The sequence below is a fragment of the Corvus cornix genome, chromosome 3 (assembly GCF_000738735.6).
Source record: "Corvus cornix cornix isolate S_Up_H32 chromosome 3, ASM73873v5, whole genome shotgun sequence".
Lineage (NCBI taxonomy): Eukaryota > Metazoa > Chordata > Aves > Passeriformes > Corvidae > Corvus > Corvus cornix.
Genome location: NC_047056.1, coordinates 8082711 through 8109615, shown reverse-complemented (window position 1 = coordinate 8109615; position 26905 = coordinate 8082711). Strand labels below are relative to the sequence as shown.

At 42.2% G+C, this 26905-nt stretch overlaps 1 protein-coding gene and 2 long non-coding RNA genes across 12 annotated transcripts in view; 2 read left to right on the top strand and 1 right to left on the bottom strand.

Moving 5' to 3' along the window:
• Positions 1–11934: 11934 nt before the first annotated feature.
• KIF16B (kinesin family member 16B) overlaps positions 11935–26905 on the top strand; it is a 167316-nt gene continuing 152345 nt past the window's right edge. For 7 of the 10 annotated variants that reach the window (XR_005604361.1, XR_005604362.1, XM_039570136.1 and 4 more), the window contains exon 1: positions 11935–12108. Coding sequence is in view for 8 of the 10 variants with exons in the window: in XM_039570136.1 (XP_039426070.1) it covers positions 12062–12108 (47 nt within the window). In the remaining 2 variants the exon portion in view is untranslated. The remainder of the gene's footprint in view (positions 12109–26905) is intronic. The other 3 variants (XM_039570135.1, XM_039570134.1, XM_039570133.1) reach the window with 1 other exon arrangement.
• LOC104691541 lies at positions 15461–16229 on the bottom strand. Its single transcript, XR_005604363.1, has 2 exons — positions 16171–16229; positions 15461–15862 (listed from the first exon to the last, which is right to left on the bottom strand). It is a non-coding gene; the product is annotated as an uncharacterized LOC104691541 (long non-coding RNA).
• Positions 16082–25158, top strand: LOC109145079. Its single transcript, XR_002046278.2, has 2 exons — positions 16082–21799; positions 24063–25158. It is a non-coding gene; the product is annotated as an uncharacterized LOC109145079 (long non-coding RNA).

Below are 26905 nucleotides of genomic sequence, written 5' to 3'. Positions count from 1 at the left end.
CACCTCTCCCTGTTACCCCACCCCCCCCACCACTTCTTTTTTCCATTTCTTTCTCTCTTTCTTTTCTCTTCCCTTCTCTTTGCCTCTTATACTATTGAATAAAATAAATCCATTTTTTGGCAACAACATCTAACCTCGTTTGGTTTTAATCTCATTTCTGGGGATGTTTTGAACCTTCTAAGTTCTATCCGGTTTATGCTCAGACACTTAGTTTGCTTTGCTTTCCTGGGTCTAAACCAGATTGTGACAGTCAGGAAGTTTTCAGTTTCCACATTCGTCTGGCTTTCCCCCTATCTTACTTAATTCTTTTTCCTCTGTTTCACTATATTTTGGAGCCTCCAATTTTTTATTCTTTGAGGTCAAAATTAGCATAGCCCTTTTTATCCCATTTTCTGCAGCATCCTTAGCTTCTTGATCTGCCAAATTATTTCCTCTTATTTCTGAGGTCATTCCTTTTTGGTGTCCTTTAATATGTACTACTGCTATCTCCTCAGGTAATTTTAATGCCTCTAAAACTTCTAAAATAAGTTATTTTATATATCATGTATGAATCCCTTTCCCTTTGAATTAAGTAATCCCCTTTCTTCCCAAAGTTTTCCAAAGATATGTACTACTCCAAAAGCGTACCTTGAATCAATATATATAGTTCCCTTCTTGTGTGCTAAATATTCCAGTGCCCTTTTTAGGGCATATAATTCCCAAGTCTGAGCTGACCAGTTTGAGGGTAATTTTCCTTTTTGAATGGTTTGCGTAGTTCCCCCATCAACTAAAGCATACCCTGACATTCTTTTTCCTTGTACACATCTGGAAGAACCATCTACATATATTATTTCTCCTTCTGAAAGGGCTTGTTCCTGAAGATCTTCTCGAACTTTTGTTTGGTATTGGATAATTTCTAAGCAGTTATGTGTCAGGTTATCTTTTGGCTTTCCATATAAAAATTGAGCTGGATTCAGACTCTTGCTCACTTCTAGTGTCAAATCATCACTATCTATCAGAATTGCTTCATATTTTAGCATCCTAGAGTCTGTTAACCATTTTTCAGCTTTCTGGTTTAGCACATTTTGAACTGCATGAGGTGTGTACACTATCAGCTTGCTCCCAAAAGTAAGTTTACGACTTTCTTCTACCAAGATTGCAGTAGCTGCTATAGCTTGAATACATATTGGCCAGCCACAGCTTCCTGGATCTAACATCTTTGACAAGTAAGCTATTGGTCTCTTCACTCTTCCCCACTCCTGAACCAGAACTCCATGAGCTACTCCACTTTCCACAGTCACATACAGATGACAGGGTTTTTCTAATGAGAGTAAGCTTAAAGCTGGTACTGAGGCGAGCTTTAATTTAAATTTCTCCAATTTACCATTATCTTCTTTGGTCCATTTTATATCATCTCCTTCTGTCAACTTTTCATACAGAAATTTTACAGCTTGTGTATATCCTTCGATCCATAGTCTACACTATCCCAATAATCCAAGTAGTTTTCTAATTTCTCTCTTTGAAGAGGGAGGGGGAAGGGTTTAATTTTTGACTACCCTTGCTTATTAAGTGTCCAAGATATTTTACTTCTGATTCTACAAATTGCAGTTTCCCTTTTGATACTCTTAATCCCTTTTCTCCAAGAAAATTCAGCAGTTTTATTGTTGCTTCTCTGACTTCAGCTTCCCCAGATAATAAGAGGTAATCCACATACTGGATGATTTGTATGCCTGGTGGAGTAGGGAAGGTTTTTGTTTCTAAGACTTGTCCAAATAGCTTTGGAGATTCTGGAAATCCCTGTGGTAATCTTGTCCATCTTAGTTGCTGCTTTCTCCTGGAATTTGGATCCTCCCATTCAAAGGCGAAAGTATCTCAGCTTTCTTCAGCCAGTGGGCAGGTCCAGAAGGCATCTTTTAAATCCACTACACTAAACCACTGATGCTGGGGTGGGGCTTTACTCGGGAGAGTATAGGGATTGGGTACCACAGGATAACGAGCCTGAGTCCTCTTATTAACTTCCTGTAAGTCTTGCACTAATCTATAAGTCCCATCAGGCTTTTTTACTGGTAGAATAGGGATGTTATGAGGAGACATACAAGGTTCTAATGTCCCATCCTTTATTAGACCTTCTATTACTGGTTTCAAGCCTTCTCGTCCTTCTAAGGGTATAGGGTACTGACGTACACATATGGGGACGTTCTTCTTTCTCAGTCATGACCCTTATGGGGTCAATGTCCAGTCCTCCCCTATTCCCTTCCCCAGCCCAAACTTCCTTGTTAATTTTCTTTTCATCCTCTTGACCAAGTTTTAAAACTTTAGCTGTCATTTTCCCCTCTTCTGGTATAACTCCTATTCCCAACTCCACCTGCAAATCCCTCCCTAATAAATTGCTACCTGCCCTAGGGACTAATAAAACATCCCCCATCCAAATTCTAGTTTCCCCTTCAATTACCACATCTTTTATGACAGGGACTGTAAAACTTTCTCCTTTTGCTCCTGTTACTTTTACAGTATCTTTACTTATACTACAACCTTTTGGAGTATTCACTAGGCAGGTTCTTTCGGCCCCTGTATCAACCACAAATTCTAACTCCTCCTCCTGGGGACCGACTTTTAAAGTTATCACAGGTTCTAGATGGTATTTGTCCCCCAGCAAATAGAGCTGGTGACATCCCTATTCCTTGTCTGGGCCTATTTCTTGGAAGATTTTCATGTCCTTCCTTAAGTGGGGTCATTCTCTTCTAACATGCCCTTCTTCTCCACAGTAATAGCAAGCAGTTTTAGAATGCTCCTGGGTTTTTGTTTGTACTGGGGTCTTGTTTTTTCCCTTTTCCCCTTTTCTAAAGCCCGAATTTCTAGGAGTGGTATCTGGAGACTTCAGATTCCTTTGAAAGTTACTTTCTCTCATAGTGGCTACCATAACTTTTGCTTCTACTTTGTCTTTTTCTTCATTTCTCCTGACATAAACTTTTTGAGCTTCTTTTAATAAATCATTTAATGATCTTTCATGCCAGTCCTCCAATTTTTCTAGTTTCTTCCTAATATCTGGCCAAGCATGAGTGACAAAATTGACTCTTAGTAGAGCCTGCCCAGCTACTGTCTCGGGATCTATCCCAGAAAATTGTTTCATATTTCTCCTAAGTCTCCCTAACCATTCAGTTGGAGACTCTTCCTTTCCCTGCTGTCCTTCAAAAGCCCTTTTTAAATTCTGCCCTCTAGGTGCTGCCTCTTTTATTCCTTTGATTATTAAATTACGATAATCATTCATATTCGTTTGCCCAGCCTCTTCATTGTGATTCTAAGCAGGAGGTGTCAGTGGCATATTCTGGTCTCTTGGTGGTCCCTGCTGGTTTTCTCTTTCCCAAATTCTCATACCCACAACTCTAATAATTTCTCGTTCCTCTTGAGAAAATAATATTTTCATTATTGCTTGCATCTCTTCCCAAGTGAAAATCTTTGGGCCTAAAAACTGATCTAATTGTTCAGCTGTACCTATAGGATCATCCAATAGTCCTTTGATCTCCTTTTTAAAATTTCTAACCTCTGAAGAGGTGAGGGGGATGTTTACAAATCCTGTTCCCCCAGCTCCCATTGGAACTTCCCTTAAAAGGAACAAATGGACCTCCCCGTCCCAATTCTTGTGTCCTTTTCCCCTTACAATACTTCTTTCCTGTCTTGGGGGGTTGTTGGGAGAGGGCTGTTCTGTAGCTGAGCTCTCTGTACTTTGGTGTGTTGCTTCCTCCTTAAGAGGAGCAGCAGAAGTGATCGTTGCCAGGGGAACAGTGACGCAGGCGAGGGGGTGGGGGTAGGGGTTAGGAGTCCTCTCCAAAGCTGATTCCTTCAGGAGTGGGGGGGCGGGGGCGTGCGCGGGGACTGCCACCGGAACCACCAAGGAGATAAGTTCTTCCGGTGGATACCAGATTTTAGTGTGGACTCTGCACACGGTCCACAGCGGTCATGGCGGCAGGACTCTCTGCTGCCGGCGGACCCAGTGCGGCCCATGGGGCCGAAGCCGGGTTCAATGGAGCCATGGCAGACAACGCAGCGGGGTCAGGGGCTGATGGAACGGCCGTGGGCATCGGAACTGGGGCTGAGGCCAGAGCTGGGACCGGGGCCGGAGCTGGGGTAGGGGCGGGGGAACCCCAAAAGCGGCGGGCTGGGCTGCCACAGGACCCGCATGGGCTGAAGGGAGCGGCAGGAACGCCAGGGCTACCAGCGGAGGCGCTGCTGCTGGGGCAAGCGGTGGAGCTGTGGGTGGAGCCATAAGAGCCAGGACAGGCGGGACCTCGGGCCCCAAGACCGGCGGTGCAGCTGCGAGTGGTGCAACAGGAGCCTGGGCTTGGGGGGGAGGGCACAAGCGGGAATGGAGGGGGCAATGCTTCCAGGGGGTCCCAGTCCTTCTCTTTCTTGTTTTCCCTTTGTTCCTTTTTTGGGGTCTCTTGACAACTTAAAAATTCTTATCCCCTTAGGCTCTATGTTTCCCATCCAGCATGAAGCATACTTGCCTTCTTCTGTGTTAAAGGGTTCTTTAGAATTTAGAAATACTTGTAAAGCCTGACAGATCCAAACTTCAAAAGAGCCATATCTGGGCCAGAAAACACGGTCAGATCTTATTTTCTTCTCGGCCCAATCAGACATACAAAACGGTATCATTTTCACTTTGCTCTTTTTTCTTGTACTTGGTTTAGTATTCCAGTTAGCTAACATAACTCCCTGAGAGCTTTCCTGGGGTATCTCTGCTGGCACACCTCTATTCCTTTTTTTTAATTTCCTGATTCTTGCTTACTGGTTTTGTGTCCCATTTTCTCAGATTCTTATCTACGCTTCCCAGGCCTTTGTTTCCCACTTTTTTTTTTTTTTAAAACAATCCGGACCCCACCCTCTCTTTCCCCTTTCCTCTCCTAGAATACAGAAGTTCCCTCCTCTTAGTGCAATATGCCTCCCTCCAGAAAATAAAGTTGTACTTCAGGGTTTAACATTTCTATCACATACATTTTCATTCATTCTCACTCACTCCTTTTTATTGTTCCAATATCTCTTTCTCAAGCACTATCAGTCACAACCACACAAGATTAAAGTACCTTTTAATTTCAAATTGTTAGCTAATATTCACCCCTGGGCCCAAAATTCCAGGTTTCTTGGATTAATCCTCAATTTAGCAGAATCAAGCCCAAATTTCTTGGATTTAATCCTCAATCCAGCAGTCTTAAAACCCAAATTTCCTGAATCCAACCCTCAACTTCGCAGAATTGGGCCCGAATTTCTTGGATTCAATCCTCAATTCAGCAGTCTTAAACCCCAAATTTCTTGGATTCAATCTTCAACTTGGCAGAATTAAGCCTGGATTTCTTGGATTCAATCCTCAATTTGGCCATCTTAAACCCCAAATTTCTTGGATTCAATCCTCAACCTGGCAAGTCTTTAGGGGCCCTCTTACTTTTTGTCTCGTTTCCTCATGGTTTGTACTAGGAAACTCTTGGCTCCCTTTCTTCAAGGGATCCAATCCCTCCCGTGAAACCTAGTCCCAGTTAAACCGGGGGTTCTTTCACTCCTTTTATCTTTCACTTCGCCTCTTTACTGACTGCTTCCCTTGTGGGAGAGCAGAAATGCAGCCTCAGAAGCATTTCTCACTTTGCACGCAGGTCTGGGGGTAACCAGCCCATGTCTCATATACACACTTTCATCCCCTGTATCCGCCCCCCCCCCAAGAAAAAGAGGAAAGAAAAAAATACCCACCTTTCTCTGAGTCTTCGTGCACAAGATTTTTACGTGCTTAACTACTGCAGTATCTTAGGGAGCCTTTTCTTTCCTTTCTTTTTGCTTTATTATCTCCTCTCTTGTCCTCCGGGTGTATGACCTGCAAACCCCCAGACCCATGTCGGGAAACACAAAGCGAGGCTGCCAAAAGCGGGTGGGGGTGCCCCCCCCACTCTGGGTTCCTCGGGAGATCTCAGAGGCGAGGCCTTTTCCCCGTACAGGCCACCAATTGTGAAAAACGTGGTTCACTCTTTGTAAAATTTAAAAAAATTTAATTAAAGGGGACAATTAGGAGACAACAGCAAAAAGGATATTAGGGCTGGGCAGAGAGCCAAAGGCACCCCTATACATCCAAAAGATCGTCTTTAAAAGTACATCTCTTATTGCATATTCATCACAATCATGCATGATTCATAAATTCTTTGGAGTTTCTGTGTATCATCCCATCAGCCTTATCGTCCTCCTTGGCTCCATTATGTCTCTGCTCCTTCCATAAATTCTTCTCTCCAGTTTCTGGTTTTCTTCTTCTCTGATAAGGTACTTCAGGAATGTGAAGATTTTCTCTGCCTATCTTTTCTAAATTGACTACATAAACAATAGACATTCTATATCATGTATTACATTACAGAACCTAGGTAAAGTTTTTCTAACATTATATAATGTGCGAAAAGCCAACATCACAAGACATTCATAACAAAGCTCATGAGCTATTTATATTTTTTCATTCTTTCAAACATTTATTGATTTAAATCATTTAGTTCTCAGTCACAGTAGACACTGGGGAGCTTATGGTAAATCATACCAACTCTGGTACTTTAGATGGCTGTAAATGTACCACATCTGGTAGACTTGAGCTGGCTATAAATTCTTTTAGTGGTCCTATGCTTGGCAGGCTTTGGAAAAGGCTGCAGGTGTTGTGTTATGTTTGGAGCTGTGCCCGGAGTCAGAGAGCCCTTCAGGGTATATTTCTCATTTAACCCTAGTGTGGCAGAGCCCATTCTAGTGTTGGGGTCCTCTTGTGCCACCCTCTTAAAAAAATCCCTACATCAAAAAAATAGCATAGGTCGAGGTCAACATGAAACATGGCTTCAACTTCTCCCCATCAGAATATCATGTGGAGCAGTTGCAATGCACTGGCTTTCTAAAAGACTTAATTATGACTATGATTTACACCATAGTGCCTTCAGGAATGTAAAATAAATCTCAGCTCTGTGAGATGAGACCTTACCTTCAAATGCATAATTTTCCCACTTCCAAAGACAGAAGTGATGTCGCGATAGAGGGAAAACCCAGACGCTCAATATGAGTGATCAACAGGAATCCGTTTATTGATTGTACTAGAGCTTCTTATATAGTATCAATAATAGGCTTCATGCGTATTCGTAAAGGCGCATTCTAAGTGGTTCACGTCATCTAAGCTGATCTCTAAGCCCTCCTTTAGTTCCCCTTCTGTGGTCAGCAGTTCTCCTTTTTCTCTGGCCTTCTAACCACAGATGTCTATTGTTTTGCTGCCAAAACCTATCCTTGCTAACTCTGCAAATAAACCCATAGCTCAGCAATAAGACTCAATGGTGGTTCAGTTATTGAGCAAGATACATGTAATATTCTGCAACTTCAGTTGTTACACAAGATGTGTGGTGCAGTGTTCTGTGAGACCTTGCTCAGCTAACTGCAAGGGTCTATGTGCCCGTTCTCACGTAGCCAGCTTCTCAGATCAGTAAGCTGCAAAGAATCTAGATGTCCTTTCTCATGTAACCAATCCTTCACACAAAAAAGAGACAGAGGAGTCCTGTAACTTTTTTCAAATAAAGGGAGAGGTCATGGGCATTTCCCATGGGGTCTCAAATTGTTAGAGGACGCAGCCTCCTTTTTATCATAATTTCCCAGTCGCATTTCCCTCTCTTTTTCCCCATTGGTTGAGGTACTTAAGAGGTACAGAGCTCCCAAATCGCTTAATACAAACCCCCTTTCTAACGGGTACCCCCTCCCCATCCTTTTCCTTGTGTCTCTGTTCTTTTTCTCTAAATCCAGGGATTAGCACAGTCTTGAGTGAGTAATAGTCTGTGTCAATTAGTGGAACTCCTATGGAATTTATGGTTCCTCCCATTGCTTCTTACACCTATCGGTATCTGGCTTTATCTACCATCAGTCCCATAGTCAGTTTGTAAAGACACCTTTCTCATTCCTTTCACTGTGAAGAGGAGACCAATGTGAAAAATGTGGTTCACTCTTTATAAAATTTTAAGAAAAGTTTAATAAAAGGGACAATTAGGAGACAACAGCAAAAAGGGTATTATGGCCAGGTGCTTTGGCAGAGCCAAAGGCACACTTCTACAGCCAAAAGATAGTCTTTAAAAGTACGTATCTTATTGCATATTCATCACCATCATGCATAAGTCATTAATTCTTTGGAGTTACTGGGTATCATCCCATCAGCCTTATCTTCCTCCTTGGCTCCATTATGTCTCTGATCCCTCCATCAATTCTTCTCTCTGGTTTTGGGTCTTCATTTTCTCTGATAAGATACTCCAGGAATGTGAAGATTCTCTCTGCCCACCTTCTCCAAACCGACTACATAAACAATAGACATTCTATACCATGCATTACATCATAGAACCTAGGCCAAGTTTCTCCAACATTAAGTAACATGCAAAAAGCCAACAACACAATACATTTATCACAGAGTGTGTAATAATTTCATGGGGCAGACTGAACCAATGAGAGCTTCAAGCAAAGTTCAAGCAAACTCATTGTTGAACCAAAGGGCAGGAGAGAGAGGAACACTCATTTCTTGTTATGTCTCAAGGACAAGGCTTCATCAACACTACTGGAAAAAATCAGGCCAGGCTTTACTCTCCATATACTGCACACAGCATTCATGTCCTGGCCTGGTGAAGGAAAGAACTTTCTGAAATAGCAAACCATGGAGAATTTTAGGAGGATGGGAATGTTTTGCTGCTTCATGCCAGGTGTGCTGTCAGTGCCTTAGCTGGGCCAGCTACAATGGGTACTCACTGTGGAAGTGGAAAAGTTTTCAATGACACAGGAGGATCTCTGAGTGTGGAGAAGCTCATATGCCCTTGATGGCTGGATGTCTCAGAACACAGCACGTGGACGTGTATTTACTGAACAAGGTGTATTTCTTCAATAGCTTTGCTAAGCAGAGACAGGGAAAGCACAACTGTTTGAGAGGAGTTACTAGATGCTCTAGAGCTTAGGCTATATTTTGGTTGGCTTTCCTAGGAGCCCTGTGTAGCTTTTACCATTGCTTTTATTCTTTTATCCTGTTATGCATGCGTGTACATGTCTATTTTTTCTTATACAATTTTTAGCTTATTCTTGTATTTTTCTAATGTGCTTCCTGCACACCTCTGGAGTGTAAACATGGGATCTTTCTGTCTCTCACTTCCCCTTTTTTGCTCTCCTCCTTTTCCCAGGTCAGGTTGTTCATCCGTGAGATCTCGCTTGCCATCAATGCTAATTGCTCATCAGGTGATGATTTTACTGTCACATCTCTTTTCTTATTCCTTCCCCTTTTTGGAGACAATAAGTTGTCAATAGGAGTCATGCTAAAGTTAAGGTGTTTGAGTCTGATATCTTCTGTGTCTTGGTAACTGGGTTTTTTTGGCTTGTCAACAGCTTAGTGGCTTGAATGAAATTATGTTCGTACAAAGTTTAAACCAGCATCTTAAATGGTGTCTCCATCCTGGGTGTAGTTTCCAGCCACTGACAGTGCCAAACAAAATATTTGTTATTTCATAGAATCACAGAATGGTTTGGTTGGAAGGAACATAAGAGATCATCTCCTTTCAACCCCCTGCCATGAGAAGGGGCACCTTCCAGCAGACCAGGTTGCTCAGAGCTCCATCCAACCTGGCCTTGAACACCTCTATGGATGGGGCATCCACAACTTCTCTGGGAAACCTGTTCCATTGCCTACCCACCATCATAGTGAAGAATTTTTTTCTAATATCCAATATAACCTGTTCTCTGTAAGTTTGAAGCCATTTCTCCTCATCCTGTCACTCCATACCTTTGTCAAAAGTCCCTCTACAGCCTTCTTGCAGCCCCTTTAGTTACTGGTAGGCTGCAATGAGCTCTCCCTGGAGCCTTCTCTTCGCCAGGCTGAACCCCAAATCTCACACCCTGTCTTTGTAGGAGAGGTGCTCCAGCACGCTGCATTTAATGTACATTTGAATTTAATCTTTTTATTCTCTCACTTTATGCCAGGCCGACCATAATCAGCTTTCTGTTGTTATACTCCAAGGATGGAATCAGTGCTGATACCTAGCAGGAGAGCTGCTGTTAAAGAATAGGCCAGATTTATTGTGTTATGTACCTAAATATTATTATTTGACCATGATGCCCACTATGTATCCCATTTCCACTTCATGAAGATGTTACTTGTCCTTTGCTGAGACAGTGCTGCCTGTGTCTCTGCTTTGCCAAGCCCGTCTGTCTAGGGTACTGCAACATGGTGAGATGCTGGGTCCAGGCTCTGTCCCCAGCCCCACTGTACCAGCGTGGTGGCAGCCCAACCTTGCTGGCATCTCATCAGGGCAGCCTGGCAGAGAGTGGCAGGGATTGCATGCATGATTTTAACATCTTCTCTTAAGCATATATGTATGTGCATACATATATGTAGCAAAGAAGAAAAACATATTAATAAAAACACATAGTGTAACCTTGCTGCCAGGAGGGCCAACAGTATCCTGGAGTATATTGGGAAGAGTGTGACCAGTAGGTCCATGGAGAAGATCCTCTCCCTCTACTTGGCCTTAATAAGGCAACATTCTGGGCTCCACAGTGCAAAAGAGACAAGGAGCTACTGGAGATGTTCCAGCAGATGTCACAACGATGATTAGGGATCTGGATCTCCTCTTACAAGGAGAGATTGTGAGATCTGGGTTTGTTTAGTCTGGAGAAGAGAAAACTTAGAGGGAACCTCATCAATACAGACAAACATCTCTGTGCCAAGAGGGTGCCAGACACTTTTCAATGGTTCCCAGCAACGGGACAAGGAACAATGGCCATAAACTAAACCACAAGAAGTTCCAGCTTAATATGAAGAACTTCTTTACACTGAAAGTAGCAGAGCACTGGAACAGGCTGCCCAAGGTTGTCATGGAGTCTCCCTCTCGGGAGATATTCCAAACACACCTGGATGTGTTCCTATGTCACCTGCTCTAGGTGACCCTGCCTTGATGGGGTGGTTGGACTGGGTGATCTTCAGAGGTCCCTTCCAACCCTAACAATTCTGTGATATATGTAGAAGCATATAGATACACATAGATATAAATGACAAATAGATACATAGATAAACAGAAATATATAGCTATCTTCCCCGTATATAGATATATGTATATATAATACATATACTCTCTATATAAAACACATATATAACCCTACATATAAAATGTCTCTCTATGTGTAATGGGGAGTTACATATTTATAGAGGGCTGTATATGTATATATGTCTATATATCTATCTACATATATATCTGTATATGTGTATATACATGTGTGTGAATATATACACATATGTGCATATATAACCAAGTGGTTTCCTGAAGGAAGGTTGTAGCCAGGTGAGGGTTGACCTCTTTGTACTCTTAAGATTCATGTTGGACATCAGGAAGTTTCTTCACAGAAGGGGTGATTAGACAGTGGAATGAGCTGCCCAGGGAGGTGTGTAAGGAAAGACTGGACATGCCCTGGTCTAGTTGACATGATGGTGTTCAGTCAAAGGTTGGACTCAATGATCTCAGAGGTCTTTTCCAACCTAATTGAATCTGCGATACTATGATATATGCATATATATATATATATATGACTACATATATAAATATATATATATATACACACGTATATATGTGTCTATATATAGATGACTACATATATATATGCATGTGTGTGTGTGTGTGTGTATGTATATATGTATAGGAGCATACACCCCTCCAAAAAATAAATATACCGCCGTGAATGGCCTTATGGAGAAATTCTCATATGCCCACCCACAGTATTCTGTTTCTACCCCTCCTCTCAAAGCTCCCCTCCCGGCCGTCCTCCGCCTCCTCCTCCTCCTCTTCCTCCGTCTGCACCTCAGTCTCCTCCTCCCGCAGCTCCCCCGCCCCGCCCCAGCGCGGCCGGGCAGCCGAACGCCGCGGGGCGTTATGTCCTTGCGCGGCCGCCGTAGCGCCCTCTGGGGCAGGGTGGCGGTCGCCGTAGCGACACGGCCTGGGTTGGGGGTGGCCTCGTTCCGTCCTGACGGCGGGCGGGGCGCGAGGCGGTGGCGAAGGGCAGCTCGGGCCAGCGGGGATGAGCCATGGCCTCCGTGAAGGTGGCCGTGCGAGTGCGGCCAATGAACCGCAGGTGAGTGAGGTGCCGCCCCGGCCTTCTCCGCTCCGGAGCCGGTGTCGCTCACAAGGGGTGTGAGGAACGCCGTGTCCCGGCTCTGCGGGCGGTGACAGCCACTGCGGAGGCGGAGGGGGAGCTCTGCCGGGAATTCAGGGGCTCCCGGCGCTCGGCTGATCCGCTCTGCCCGGCAGGAGCGACTGCTGGGAGCGCTTTTCCTCCCTGGCAAGTTGGGAAGTGGCTCGCCGGTGGAGCGTAGAGGAACGGGGCTTTGCCTGGGAAGTTCACTCTGTCATGGTCTGAAGCATTGCTTGGTGTGGTCCTTCTGTAATGACGGAAAAGTTACTCTGGTGAAGATGGAAAACTTTGAGAGGAAGGACCTGCCAAGGATATATATCCAGGCTTCTAAAATGTGAAAGAAACCTACTTCATCTGAAAACAGCAGCCTTTTCTACCCGCGTGAGAGATTGTTGTCTAGTTCATTTAGAGCTATTAAGGTTACAGGTTATCAGCTTAAGCTCAAAGTATATATATATATATATATATAAGCAGACAGTCTGCTGCATTTACTGTATGGACAGGAGTTCATCACCCACTTCCTGAGGTGTGTCTGGGAAATAAACACTGTTTTCTTTAATGAAATATGTGCATAATATGCATGGTAGTTAATGGTCTAATCTAAGAACCATATGTGGAAAACGATCCGATTCTGCTGGCAGTGCTCTTCCTCTTCCCTTGTTCTGAAGAGATGTAGCCAGTTCAAAAGAAAAGTGGTTTAAAGCACAGGCAGCCCATCAGACTCTCACTGTTCCTCTCACTTGATCTGATTCAGGTGTTTAAAACACACGATTTGCTATGTTCTGAAAGTCACTCAATATCTTGTTTTCAGAGAGGGAAAGACAAACCTTATGAAAATAAAGCTGATGAAGGTAGGAAGGGGAAAATATTGCAGGTTGGTTTTGAATAATTTAGGTGGATGGAGTTGAGTGGTTGGAGGTCAGGGTTGGTGAATAATCTTGTCACACCCTCTTGCTTCCCCCTGCCCTCTCCTCTGGGTCTAACAATATGGTTCTTAAAAATTTTAAAAATTATTCTGTATATATACTCCACTTTACCTTCAAGAACCTCTGACAACAGGTAGCATAGGTCTTTAGGGTAATAAGACTTCTTATGTGCAATGTTTTGGTAGCACTGAGAAGTTTTGCAGGAGGACTGTACCTGTGATCTACTAAGAGACAAAAGAGAGACAGAAATGGAAAGCACATGGCAGAAGAGAAGGTTGGTAATTGTCATAGGCAGTGGAAACACAGACCTGTGAGTGGAAGTTTGCAAATGTTGTAAAGAAATATCAGACCAGGACTTTGGAGCTGGTGTCTCTACTGCATGTGGGAGGATAACTTGGATGGGGCTGGATCCAAGCATACCTAGAAAATGATGAAAATTGTTTGTGATACAATGGAAGAGGGCAAACCTAAGAGCAGGGCAGACAGAGGCATGGTGTGGTCCAAGGGGCAAGCCGAAAAAATGGTCTTTGTCACAGCTATGTGGCAACAAGCAGGCTTACTCTGAAAACTGTTGTCTGACCATGCAAACTGTGAAGAGCCTACCAGCTGATGTTGCTAAAACCTTGGAGTTTATGGGATGGTGTTAGATGTTTATGAAACACTATAAGGAAGCTAGATTTAGTGTCATGGAATGTTGCTTTTAAGTATTGATTTTTTTCAGAGGTACAGTCGGTGTTTGGTGTGGGACCTAGCACTGGGGTCACTGGTGTTCCTCTCTGTTAGTCACTGCTGGACTCATGCTGTGTTTTGTAAAACAGATCCTAAGCCTGAGAGGAAAGGCCTGGTGAACCGTAAGCCAGGAGCAATACCCATATTTTTCTTAGTGGTTTCTCAGAATTCTTAGGGTTGGAAGTGATCCCTGGAGATCATCTAGTCCAGCCCCCCTGCCAAGGCAGGAGCACCTTGGCAAGTGTTCCCTTGCACATGTCTTCTCTCAGCTGTGGTCCCTTTGCCTTTTTTGGGTCCCTGGAGAATTTTACAGTGGAAAGGGCTTTCTGCCTGTTCAAAGGAACTCTGCAACCAGCTGTTCATTCTCCAGCACTTAATTTCAAAATCCTTAACATGATACTGTATGGAGTTAAATTTAATTTAGTTAAATTTGCTTTGGTTTGTTTGAAGTTTAATAATATAATGCAGCTTATTTCGTGAGTCATTTTTAATTAGAGAGGACACAGTTGATGAATGGTTATAGGAAGACTCCTGCATCACAGCAATTGCACCATGTGGTGTGTCATAGCACTACTAATTGTGTAAGTCACAAACATGGATTTTGGAATGAAACATGATGGGGAGAGGGTTGTTAAGGATTACTTACTATTCTATTGCTTAGATAACAAACTTTAGGTTTTTTTTTTTCTTCTGTGATTTATTTTTAGTCTTCTTGTTCTCTGACTTGACCTGTAAAGAATGTGTTCATTTCAGTGGTGGTGTTAAAGTCCTTAACTGCTCTTCTTGGAGTTGAGATCCCAAGTTGCGTTACACAGATGTTACACTGAAATCTTTTGACTCTATCTCTGCATAATGTAATAAAAGTATGTGTAATGGCTTTACAGTTACTGCTTTGAAAACAGTCGTAGCATGAGCTTAAAAAGTTCAGTTACTTGGTGAATCTCCATCTGTCATTTGGTTTCCCTCATTCAACACTGAATTGCCATGACGGCCTTTCAGTCTGTGCTTACAGCTGTAAGTTTCTGTGAAGGCAGCAAAAAACCTGCCAGCTGGCAGAAGCCTTGGTTTTTGTCATCGGATAGAAACCTGCCGGGAGGTGAGCTTGGGTGTTTGATGTATTTTGCTTTGGCAAGGCAATGGCTTTGGACACCATGATTTCTAAGGGTCATTTTCCAACAGTTACTAGAAGCATTCATAAAATGGGATTGTAGAGAAGTGTAATCAGATTAGAGGCACTATTTGCTCACACACTGAACAGATGACTTTGGGTGACTAGTTACTAGTCGCTGTCTTCTGCATAGTGTGATATCTGGGAAGCTGTTAAGCCTTGCCTAATTCTGGCTCTCTATTTTGTATTATGCACTGCATATGCACCGTTCAAATAAATGCACTGCTTTATGTTCATCTATTCAGAGTCTTTAAAGAAGCAAGAGGGAGTAGTATTTTCTTGCTTCCGTTTTGTGTCACGTTTCTTCTTTATGTAAACTAGAATTCAATTAGCGTTCCAGGAAGCCACTTCTATAATTTTGTCAGTGTCTTGGTTAGAGACAATTTAAAGGAGAACACACTGGAACGAGTTATCTCCTTTAGGATTCCAATAATCCCTTTCCACCAATAAGAAATGAATAGAAATAGAGGAAAGTTAAAAAACCCCCATCGTTTATTAACAAACAGGATGCCAAGAGGTAGGGAAAAAAAGTAAATAACTGCTAGAAACCAAACTGCTAGACCTCACCACCCCACTGGAACAAAGAGACAATATGGCGTCAGGAAGGCAGGAGCTTCATGGCGCAGTTCCAGCAGCAGACGGAGGCCCGATGGCTCGTCCCTCCTTCCTACGGCAAGGCAGAGGATAGTGGGCACGGCAGGCGAGGCAGCTGGGCTCGGGGCACTCGGTGTCTTTTTTCTTCCCGGCTGGACGCGGTTAATGGCAGCTTGGGCTGGAGTCTCTCCGCTCCACTTAGGGCGTGATGCCTCCGGGTCTAGGACAGGAAACCGCGGAATTCGCCCTCAAGGCAGCCCAAACATCGCCACTGCAACTTTTCCAAGCCGAGGGAAAAAAAAAAAAAAAAGGAAAGAAAAAAACCTTTGCCTGAGCGAAAACACCACGCCACGCAAAGCCGCGATAAGAACCTGGGCGGGCAGTTTTTAACAAACGCCTGCTCCAAAAGCCAACTTCCTGCCCCGCTCCCCCCACCCCGATTCCCGGCTGCAGGGTCATAAAGACACAGTAACATTTTTTGGGCCCAGATGATTACGGGATACAGTATTATTCTGAATCACCCCAAGACAGTTAAATAAAACCATCTAAAATATGCCAAATAAGAAAAAATGTTTTGATACTTACTAGAGAAAATATCAACTTGATTCTTCCAAATACTGTTACTAATTCTTGTGGCTCTCAATTTCTTACACCTGATAGCTCTGGTCTGATTGGCTTTTAATTAATGAAGTAATACAAGGACGCAAGCTTTTTCAGATTTTTAACCCTTTTTGTCTGTCTCTTGTATTTGCATAAACGAAATATTTATTTAACTGTCTGAACAAACTAAATGAGGGTCATGTGCTATCTTTACCTGAAAAGATGCAGCTGACATCAGAACACGGGTTTGCACGGCAGTAAGTTCTTCCCTGTGCTTATCCAGTGCTCTCAGCGTTTTTAGATGTTTATTTAAATGAGTTGCCTAGACTTTTTCTTGGCTCTCTTCTTACTGCCAATATAATGAAATAGAAATTCTAATTTGATTTCGTGTTTAATGATCAGGTTTTTTTCTCCTGCACGTACACACTCGGATTTGCTCTCCAAACAGAAGTGACCAATGGGGGTTGCAGAAGTACCTTACAGACATTGTAGTGCTCTAAGTGGTTATGCAGCCATTCACAATTATGGTATGAAGATTAAAAACTTTTCTTTTTGATAGTGGGGAGACAGAGAAAATATGTTCTGTTGCCTAGAGACATCTTTTGTGTGATTCTGGGATTTGTTTGGATTAAGATCTGATACTTTAATCCACAAATACAGTCTGTGTGATTATTCATTGGATGTAAGGTTGGCCCTCTAGGATAACTTCATGGTTATGCCTGTAAGTCTAAGCAACTTCTCTACATGCAGAGCTGGAGGCAGAGTACTTTGGGAAATTTAGGACCAATATCTTATCTTTAAAAATAACTGCTTGTACAATCCAGGCTGTAGGTATCAATAGCAGAATTTTCAACGGCTCAAATTAATAGTGCAGTGCAAAGGACAGAGATATAAAGGAAGCTGTTTTGTTTTACCGGGAACTTGTGACTGGAGTGTTTTTGTACCAGGAAAAAGAGATAAACAAGTAAACAGTGAAGAGCCAGCTGAATTTCCATTCTAAATGTTTATGTCAGGAAAATCCACAAATGCCAGAGGTTTATGTCCAAAAAGGAGACAGAGGAGTGTTGCAGCGGGGATTTCTGCAACACGTATAGACACCGAGGCCCATGGAAAGAAATAGGGAGCAATTCTTGATAGATGTTTCAGAGATCTTTATTTTCCAGCCACATGGCCAGGGGACTGCCGAAGAACTGAGCAACCACGGGACAACCAGGGTCCTCCCCTGGTAGGGGAACACAAAACAACCAATGGGGAACGGGATTGTCCAGGGAGTAGGGAGACTCCGCCTCTACCCCAGGGTCCCCTCCCCCCGGACCCCACGGAGGAGGAACCCCAACAGAGGAGTCCTTCAACTTTATTCGAATAAAGGGAGAGAGTCCACTGGACACACGGCCGTGGGCTTTTCTCTCTTGGTTTCGGAGGGCACAGCCTCCCGTTTATCCTAAACTCCTGGCTGCATGTTGCCCTCTTCCTTTCTCCATTGGCTGAGGTTCTAGGAAGGTACAGCCTTCCCGAACCACCTACCCCATATCCCCACTTGAACCTACTGTTTTACCCCAAAGTTCAGAAGTGCAGGCTTGTGCAAACCGATGTCTATTTCAGGAGACACACTGTCTGGGCCCAGTAAGGAACCTGCTGCCCCAAGTCAGTACAGGCATTAAGACGTTAACACCCATCAAATTGTTTGTAAAGACATTGGCACACATCTTTCCTCTAATTTACAAGTGATTTAGGTAGGAACTTACTGGGAGTATGAAATTTATAATTAAATACCCATCCTTTTTGGAACTGAGAAGCAAAAAACATGCATGGAAAATTCATTATAAAATTGTCAGTGCAGGGAAGAGGAAATGAATTGGTGTCATGATAAATTACAGTGTTCAAAGTACCAGTTACTGTATATTTTTCATTTTCAGGTTCCTGTGTATGTTTTTAATTTTCATAAGATTATAAAGAGAGAGTGTTTTGGCAAAATGTATATAATGTCAGTGTATCACAGGTACAGTGAGGAAGGATGGAGTGATTAGAAGGAAGGACACTCAGAGCTAAATATCGTATCTATCTCTGAAGTACATGGTGAAATTTTTACTGCATCTGTTTCCAAACACTGATTTCTGTTTGTTGCTCTTTAGAGGTGTCCAGAGTGATCTCAGAAACAGATTTTAAATATGGCCAAGTGTTGCAATACTCTCACTGTCTGAACTACTCTACCAATGAGGATAAACCATTTATCAGCAAGCTGAGTTTGCTATTTCCTATGGTAACTGTTTGAACTTCCATTTTAATAATGGTGCTTGTGATTTGATTTATAATCATGTACAATTTCTCTACTATAAAAAGAAGTTGAAAGATCCTTAAGCATAAGGTGAGGCTCTGGTGTGCCTAGGGTGAATGTACATCTGTCTTGCCGCTGCCTGTTTATGTGGTTGAGTTTGAATCCAATAAAAATCTACTTTGATACTGATTTGGCAAGATGAACTAACTGTTCTGAATGTGGCTTTTTCACCTTGCCACATTTTGTGTTCAGAACCTTGAACATATTTAATAATCTCTGGCAGATTTTTCCTTTTTTTCAAAGTAGATACATTTCTCTCCCTGAAAGTAAGCTATGCATATATGTATATATAAGTCTCTTCATCAGCGTGCTGCTTCTGTTGTTAGCACTGGATCAGTGCATAATGGTGTAAACTGATCCAAGTTCCTGGATCATATAAATGTGATACTAAGAGCACTTGAAGTCTGAAAGAAAAAGTGTTCTTAGTTTTGTAAGATACATCAAGAAATGTTTTTACTTTCTATCTCTCACCTCTTCAAAAGGAACGAACTGTAGGAAGAGTTTTATTCTACAGTATGGTCGTGAATCTTCTCAGGATAGGTCGTCTACTACAGGGAGGAGCAGAGGAGTGAACATCAGCATGACAAAGTCTATGTCATCTCTCCTTAATAATCGCTACCTAGTACTTGTTCAGTTGTGGGTTACAAAGTAGGGAATCTGATCCGTGTTTTACCCTAGGTGAAATGACATGATTTTTGTGTGTCCATGTGTTCAAGATGTAAAACTTGAGAGAAAAAAGAGGTGGGTAGGACATGGAGATGTACCTGTTCTGGGGGGACTTTTGGTCCCTGGTTTTGGTGGTACTTGATGTCAGACGTGGTGAGAATGTGTTCTTTGAGAACTGGTCTCAACAATAAATGATGACATAAACATTTGTGATTAGGTAAAAATGCCCTCAAGGATTACATCAGTCTCAGAGATGGTAGTTTATGGCTGTTGTTGTTGCTGTCTGTAGCTCTGGAATGAAGACGCCATTGAGATAGCAGTGTTTGCTGGGAATCAGAGGTGCTGTATATTGTGGGGCTCCTTTAAATGGTATCTATACAGATCATATATTTGAGAAAGGGATGTAGTAAGCTGGGTTATAAGGCTGTAGGCAGACCATTAAAAAATGAGGAAAGGCTGGAGAATCTGCTGTTGAAGCAAATGAAGTAGAAGCAACAGCTTGCTCACAGCAGAGCATTGACTCAAAGGACTATTAAAAAAAAAAAAAAAAAAAAAAAAGCCTAGTGGCCTTACAGAAAAGTCTTGGTTGTCAGAGATAAGAATAAGAGCTGTCAGAAATTTTATAATCAATATATTTTAAGGTTTTTTTTGGTTTAAGAGTAGTAAGTGGTAGATAAATAGTTCAGGTCTGTTTATGTAGGAATGGAAGAAGCAGTCGGGAGGTGAGGGGAAAAACACCAAAGTTATTTTACTCAGGAATTTAAGGAGAACATTGCAAGTGTAAAGCAGAACAGTTGCTCTTCTGAAGAGCTTAAACTGGAGGTGATATAACCATGTGTTTGGTAAGGGGTGGTAAAACACAGTACTGGACAGCTGGGTTAAGGAGCAGGGTCTGAGGAGAGTGTCCTTTGCTAAAATAAGTTCAAGTCAAGTAGAGAAGCCATCAGCAAGGCTCAGAGTTGACTGGGAATTTGGATGCCACAGGTCAGGATATTCTAGAGAAACTTGTTGGACTCTCCTTAGGCTTTTTCACAATAGCAAATATCAGCAGTGCTCAAGGAAGCTGAAATTTAGGGGTTAGGGAAACTTAGAGAGCTGAAATGTAAGGACTTAGCACTAGAGAATTCCAGCACTCTCTGGTGTTTGTTTCTCACCTGTGCTAAAGTACATGGTCTTTGAATGTTAGTGACTTGTTTTCCTCTTCTTTCTATGCCTTTTCTCTTGGTGGTTAAGCTTTTCTGCTTAGAAGCAATGGATTTGAACTTAGGAGTGTGCTGCACTCTCAGTATAATCCCTGTTTGCAAATACATTGCAGAGCCAAACACTGAAGCTGTGGTTGGTGCTTCCCCCAGCAAGCTCATGTGTTAATATCTCATAAAATCCTGTTTCTGGAACCTCATTATCTGAATTATGTTGGAAAAGATCTCAAAAATGATGGGAGTCCTTGATTCAAAGAATATCACGCTGCATGTGTACTCTATATGTTATGTCTACCAGAACAGATTAGGACATGCAAATCTAGACATATTTTCAGGGCTTAAATGTTGAAAGAGAAATTAAATACTTAGTTATGGCTCCTTCTTAATATCTCTGGAGTAATGGAATGAAGCTAATAATGGATCAGCTTAAACAGTATCTAAGGAATTACTGCTGGTGAGGTAGTGCAGGTTGAGGAAGAATCTCCTGAGGGGAATGAAAGCTCAGGCAGTTGGGTATAGCTAATACCTTTTAAGAAAGTCATTAGAGGAAATCTTGCTTGAATGGGAAAGTGAGACTAGACCTGGTTGACTGTTAAGTAGCTCCTGTGCTTGCCATTCTATCTCAGACCTCCTCTTCAGTGGGTTTTGCACAGCTTTATACACATAAGTGAGAATAAATGGGGTATGCAGTCTTTAAAATGGGATCTTGCTCTTTTCATGTATCAAAGAAGATGGATCAGGAGGAAGAGTCCCAGGTGCAGAGCTTTATCCTTGTGTTGGTGAGCAGCAAAACCGCAGCAGACTTGTCTGCTGCAGAAGAAGCTCCAATGAGTTTCGGCCAAGTACTGGATTCCCACTAACTGAAGAGTTAATAGCTGGGAGTGACAGTTAATTTTCCATAAACCATCAGAAGTTGGGAAGCCCACTTACAGCCTCTGCTTACATGTGCTTATTTTTCTGTCCTCTTTAGTGCTTTAATGCAAATACTTCTAAAGTTTTTCAAGTGTGTGGATTTGTCACAATCACTACCTTGTTTCATCTGTCCCCCTCCAGAGTGCTGAAGAACAAAAGACCTTCCAGTTCCAGCAAGGCTGGAGCATAGTAGCAGCGTGGACACGTGTGGGGCAGTGTATTTAGACTGGCCTCATTTACAGTTTGCAATCCCCAAAACTTTCTGGTCTTAAGCATTTTGAACTTAAAAGCCTAGTTTTGGAATAGTGTTTTCCAAGTCCTTTATTTTAGTATTATCGAACACGTTGCCAGACTACCTATGCATGTTACATCACTGAAATGATGAACAATAAAATGCTTTTAACTCATGCATTTTGTTGAGAATTCCCTGAGACCAGAAGAAAAAAAGGTGAATAAGGCTCTCTGAATTGTAGCTTTCCTGATGAAATGAAGCGACAGAAAGGTGAGTCTGTTTGTTTTCCAGGCTTAGTTTATTTGAAATTATGACTAGTTATGAAATAAATGGGATTAGTACTCAGCTCTTCTAACCTAACAGAGCTCTTGGACTTGAAGATTCTTAGAAATCTGAGTGTCTGAAAGGCAGGTATTGTTGGTGGGAACAGCTGACTGAATTGAAGAGCAAAGTCCTCTATTTTGCAGTAACTATGAGTACAAAGCCGGGGTTATTTACTGAGAGAGGGTTTTTCAGAGTTATTTAACAGAAAGAGTGCATAGATGGCACTCTGTGGATACAAAAATGCTACTAGCAAGGATTTTCTTGCAGTTTTCTAAGTCCGTGAGAGACTTTTTCTCTCTCACAGAAAATAGTAGCAGAGTTCTATAAACAATGAAACACCTGCAACCTTGAAAAGTCTTGTTTATAGTACAGTAGAAAAATATTTTGACAATGGATATTTTAGGATTCTAGCCAATCACCCCCAAGGGGTGGCTGATCCTTGTCCAATTAAACTATGAAGAAAAGTCTATAAAAGAGTTTGTAAAATAATTAAATAAATCAATCTTGCTGCATGATTTCTGCCTGCTGGATCTTCTCTCCTCCTCCCCATGGCTGCGGGACGGTATATTATATTATATTATATTTACGGTATTAATAGCACTCATCATCTTAATTGCTGATGGGGTGAAGTTCTTACTGTTGAAGAGTCAAACACTTCAAATGTTAGTTTTACAAAGACTCTTCTCCAGAGAGTTTATATTGTAAATACAAAGCAATACTGAGATGCAGAAACCTGGAGTACACCCATAATTTTTCTGTATTCTTATACATTGGAAAGATATTTGTACTCACATAGCTGAATTCATTTGTTGTTCAGTCCAGATTGTTTCTGTGTGTCTCAGTAAAGGAAAAAAAATGACAGTAGAAAAGCCTTATGGATTACTTGAGGGGCTAAAAGAGCCATGAAGTCAGGCACAATCCTGCCCCCCCCCCCCCCCCCCCCCGAATTTCTAATTTGAGGACTTCCTACCCCAAAAGACAAGGGCACTGCAGGGAAACAGTGAATCTTTGAATCGTGTTTTACTGTACACAAGAGGTTAAGACAATACTGTCTTTGACTTGGGATAGCAGGGATAAAAGAACAAATTGGAAGAAACAAGATACTAAAACCAAAGTATCCAGGAATCCTAGATAAACTTCACAGTAGTGTAATAGTTACAACAGAATTCCAGAATGTCATTCGTATCAACGGTTGTGTTTGAGGTTATATTTTATGTTGCTTCTGCCAAAGATGGGCATTTGCTTCATTTTCTTAAAGGCTGCTATCAGAAACGTGTAAGAAGAGGATTCACATGTGGCTATCTTAAACTTTAGCTGTGCAGGTCTAGTTCCCGCTGGTAAGACTATTACTGAGCCTGGTCACTATGCAGGCAAAGCAGGAAAGTTACTGTTAAGGTAGTCTTCTAATTGATGATAAAACCTTTTCCCAGTTATTGGGAGATCATTGACCATAGCATGTATAGTTATAATAACTTTAACTTAGCTGTTGCTGATGGTTTGCATATGTCGCCACTCACCAGTTGTGGTCTGAGTTCTTGGGAGGTGGAGCTACCAAAATGTTGCTAAAAAAAATTAGAAAAACAGGTCAAGTACATGATTTATTATAGTGACCAGTCTGTATGTGTTACTACGAGTGTGCATAGTTTTCCCAAAAACGCTGGATATCATTTGACAGAAAGCAGCACAAGGACACCTATATGTTCAATTTTTAGGAGCCTTACTGCAGTATATTAAACTGCTAGCTTTCAGTGCTGTTGGTAAAATTTATTCTTATGGCTAATAGCGTTTAATCTAGGCTGTCCTTCATACAAGAACCAATATGTATGTACTAGTATAGACTTAGAGATTATTTCTGTTTCATGACATATACAAGATTTCCCCCGTGTCTGCATTCTGTGTCACTGGATTTATTGTTCTGGTTTCAGCTGCACAGTGGAGAAAGCCCTGGGACTAGCAGAACTCTCTCTTTTAATTATTTTCAAAATTTTCCAATTTTTTTTTTTAAACCAGTAGTAGGGAATGGAGGTATCATCATAAATCTGCACTAGCAAATTGTGAAGATTCTGTTCATCACAGAAAACCCGATGCCCATAAAAAATGTGCTTTATGACAAAATTCTCTTTTAAAGTACCAAATAGGTGCAGAGTTTCTGTTTCTTACTGAGACAAATGCAATCTGATCTATAGAAAGCTGTTTCTTTTCATTTCAGTCTCCGGGAGTTTTTTCTTCTGTTTTCTTGTCTGGCTGAAACTGAGGTGAAACTCAAGAGCTGGCACAGTTCATGTCAGCCAGCCTGGACTCATCGAGGGATTTTGAATCTGTTGGCTGCTGTCAGCTAGCTTTGACAGCGTAGTAGAGGTCTTGAAGATAAAGAAGATGTGCTATCAAAGAAAATGGACAGCTGTCAAGGAGCCTGCAGAGCTCTCCTGAACAAGGGGGAGGCTGCTACCCTTACCAGCTGTCACTGGATGCCCCGAGGACTCCTTTCAAACTGAGTCTGATGGACTTCTGACTGTGGTTGCACTGCTTGATGTACAATGTGTAGGTGTTAACTCTAACATGTTAGTGTAAACATGGCTTTGGCCATTTAATTATGGCCTTGTAGCCATATCAGTCAACTCCATGGGGTCACTTGGAGATCAGGATTTGGAGAGATTCATTCACCTTTTTCTCTGCTGGTTTCAGGGAGCTCAGAATATGCTGCTATTGCCCTGCTGTGGATACAATTGTGATTTTCATACGGTGTAATCATGTAGTACCAGTGAACCAAACGACAGTGGATTTCCAACGTAGTGTCACTAGGTCATATTGCTTGATTTGTTCTGGTTTTAGGTCTCAGCCAGCATTACATTGAAACTACTTGTTATTGATGTTTATGGAAAAAAATAGCCCAAAGAGTGATGAAGGTATTTTATTTACAGACTACCAGTTTTTAACTGTGTCTGGATATTGAATTGTGTTTTTAAAAAGTGTACTTTCTACAAAATGATTTGATAAACACTGACGAAGTTAAAAAAACCTGCCAAACCAAACAAATCTCTGATAGGAAAGAGAAATTGTGTGATCCTTAAAATTGCAACAACTTTGCTTTTCCTGTAGTTACAGAAAGTGATGAAGAATTTCTTGTGTAGAAGGGTTTTTGCTTGGTTTTTAAAAGTATACAGTTGAATTCATGTTCCTTTCTTGAGTTACCTCTGACAAAGGAAAGCCCTCTTGGTCTGTGTAATTTGATGGGACATCGGGGCAAATGCACAGTTACTATGTAATCAAGGTACCAGACAATTAAAGGTTCTTTCTGTGCCACACTTTGTGCTTGTTTTTCAGTTAAATTTACCTTGAATTCTTCCGGTTATTAAGCAACTCCCACGCTTTCACTTTGTGATCCCAGAAACACACCTTGAAGAAGAAGAGTGATAAAGCAGGAAATAACTAACATTGTGCCTGAAAGGCAAACATAAGAAGTAGAAGGAACTTTGCTGAAGTTATTGAGCATGAGTTGCTTTATGAACTTTCAGACTGTTTTTGAGTAGTTGAAAAACAGAATTGCACATCTGCTCTTCAGTATAATCCTCTTCCAACAGATTTTCCATTAAATTTCTACAGTCAAGTGTATTTCCAAGAGTATATGTTACAGACCACCTATTTCAACACAGCTGCTCTGCAGGCAGTTCAGATAGTGGCTGTGTCCTTGGCTGTGCAGCCTTGGAGGTTTGCTGAAGTGATATTTTTAAACATTCTTGGGGAAAACTGTAATTTCTGTCCTGTCCTTGTAGGTTTTTCCCTACCAACCCATGGATAAAATGCATCTCATTCTTTCTGTTCTCTTCTGAGGCGTTTGACAGGTAATCACAATCATTCCCATAAAGGAAATCATAATCTCATGAATTTTTAGTGGGTTAAGCTATAATAAATACTCTAATGTCTGAATAGTACAGAATGGATTAATAAAAAACCCACTGTTTAAATAACTTTCCATTGAAGGACCTTAAAGGAAGGAATTTAAAGATGAACTTGGAAAAAGACAAAATAGATTTTGCAGGTTAATAATAAAGCTTTTTATGAAGCTTCCTTTGTTGATTTATATTTGAGGTCACAGTACTTTTTCATGCTCTTCTCCCTTCTGTGGGAGGATCTTCAGAAAGTTTTGGGGTGGGTAAGAGACCTAATGAACAGGGGTCATTGGAAGTTGCCTTGAAATCTGGAGATACTGCTAATATTTGACAGTCTGTAGTATGGTTTTGACTAGATGCCCATGGAGATGCAAAAACTACTCTGGTCTTTGCCCTCAAAATAAGCAGGGAATATAAGGGAGGGAGAGAAAGAACCTTGACACAGCTCTCTGTTGGAGCTTCTTCCATGAGCTGCCATGTTTTGATACAGCTTCTAAATCATCTTCAGTTTAGGGCAGTTTTTCACAGTCCGTGTTCCCCTTGTGAGGAAATTATTAAAACTTGGCCCAAGTAACGCATTGTTGGGGTTTTAAGAGATCTAGGTTTTTTTTTTTCTGTTAAAGAAATTTCCCCCCATTCTGTTACTAAGATACAAATCGCTGGGTGCTTAAGAGAAGACAAAAGACCTCGCTACTCTTTTGTTTCACCTGGGTGTGGGGTCACTTCGCTCTCGGCTTCTCGGGGGAGAGGAGCCTGATTCTTTTTGGCCGTTTTTCTTTCTGCGGAGAAAGATCCCAGGACCCCCGGCCCACCTTCCCTGCCCTGCTGGAGGCCGGGCTGTTGGCTGCCCTGCCCCGCTGCTGATTCGAGCCTTCGCTGCGTTGTAGCCGTGTTCTCCCTGCCTGCCTAGACCTCGGGGGGTTCCCCTCTTGGATACATCGTGTCTGCCACCCGGGATTTGTGCTCATCCCTGCCGCTCCAGCCTGCCGTTCCAGCCTGCTGTTCCCGAAGGTCCAGCCGGCCACCGGGGCCAGCTGTCTGGGGTGTGTGAAGCCTTTGTTCCGTCCCTCCCTGGGATCCCAGGGCACCAGTGCCGTGTGCTCCCCGAGCTCGCTCTGGAGCGCCCCCTGCAGCCGCGGGGAAACCATCGCACCTGCCCTGC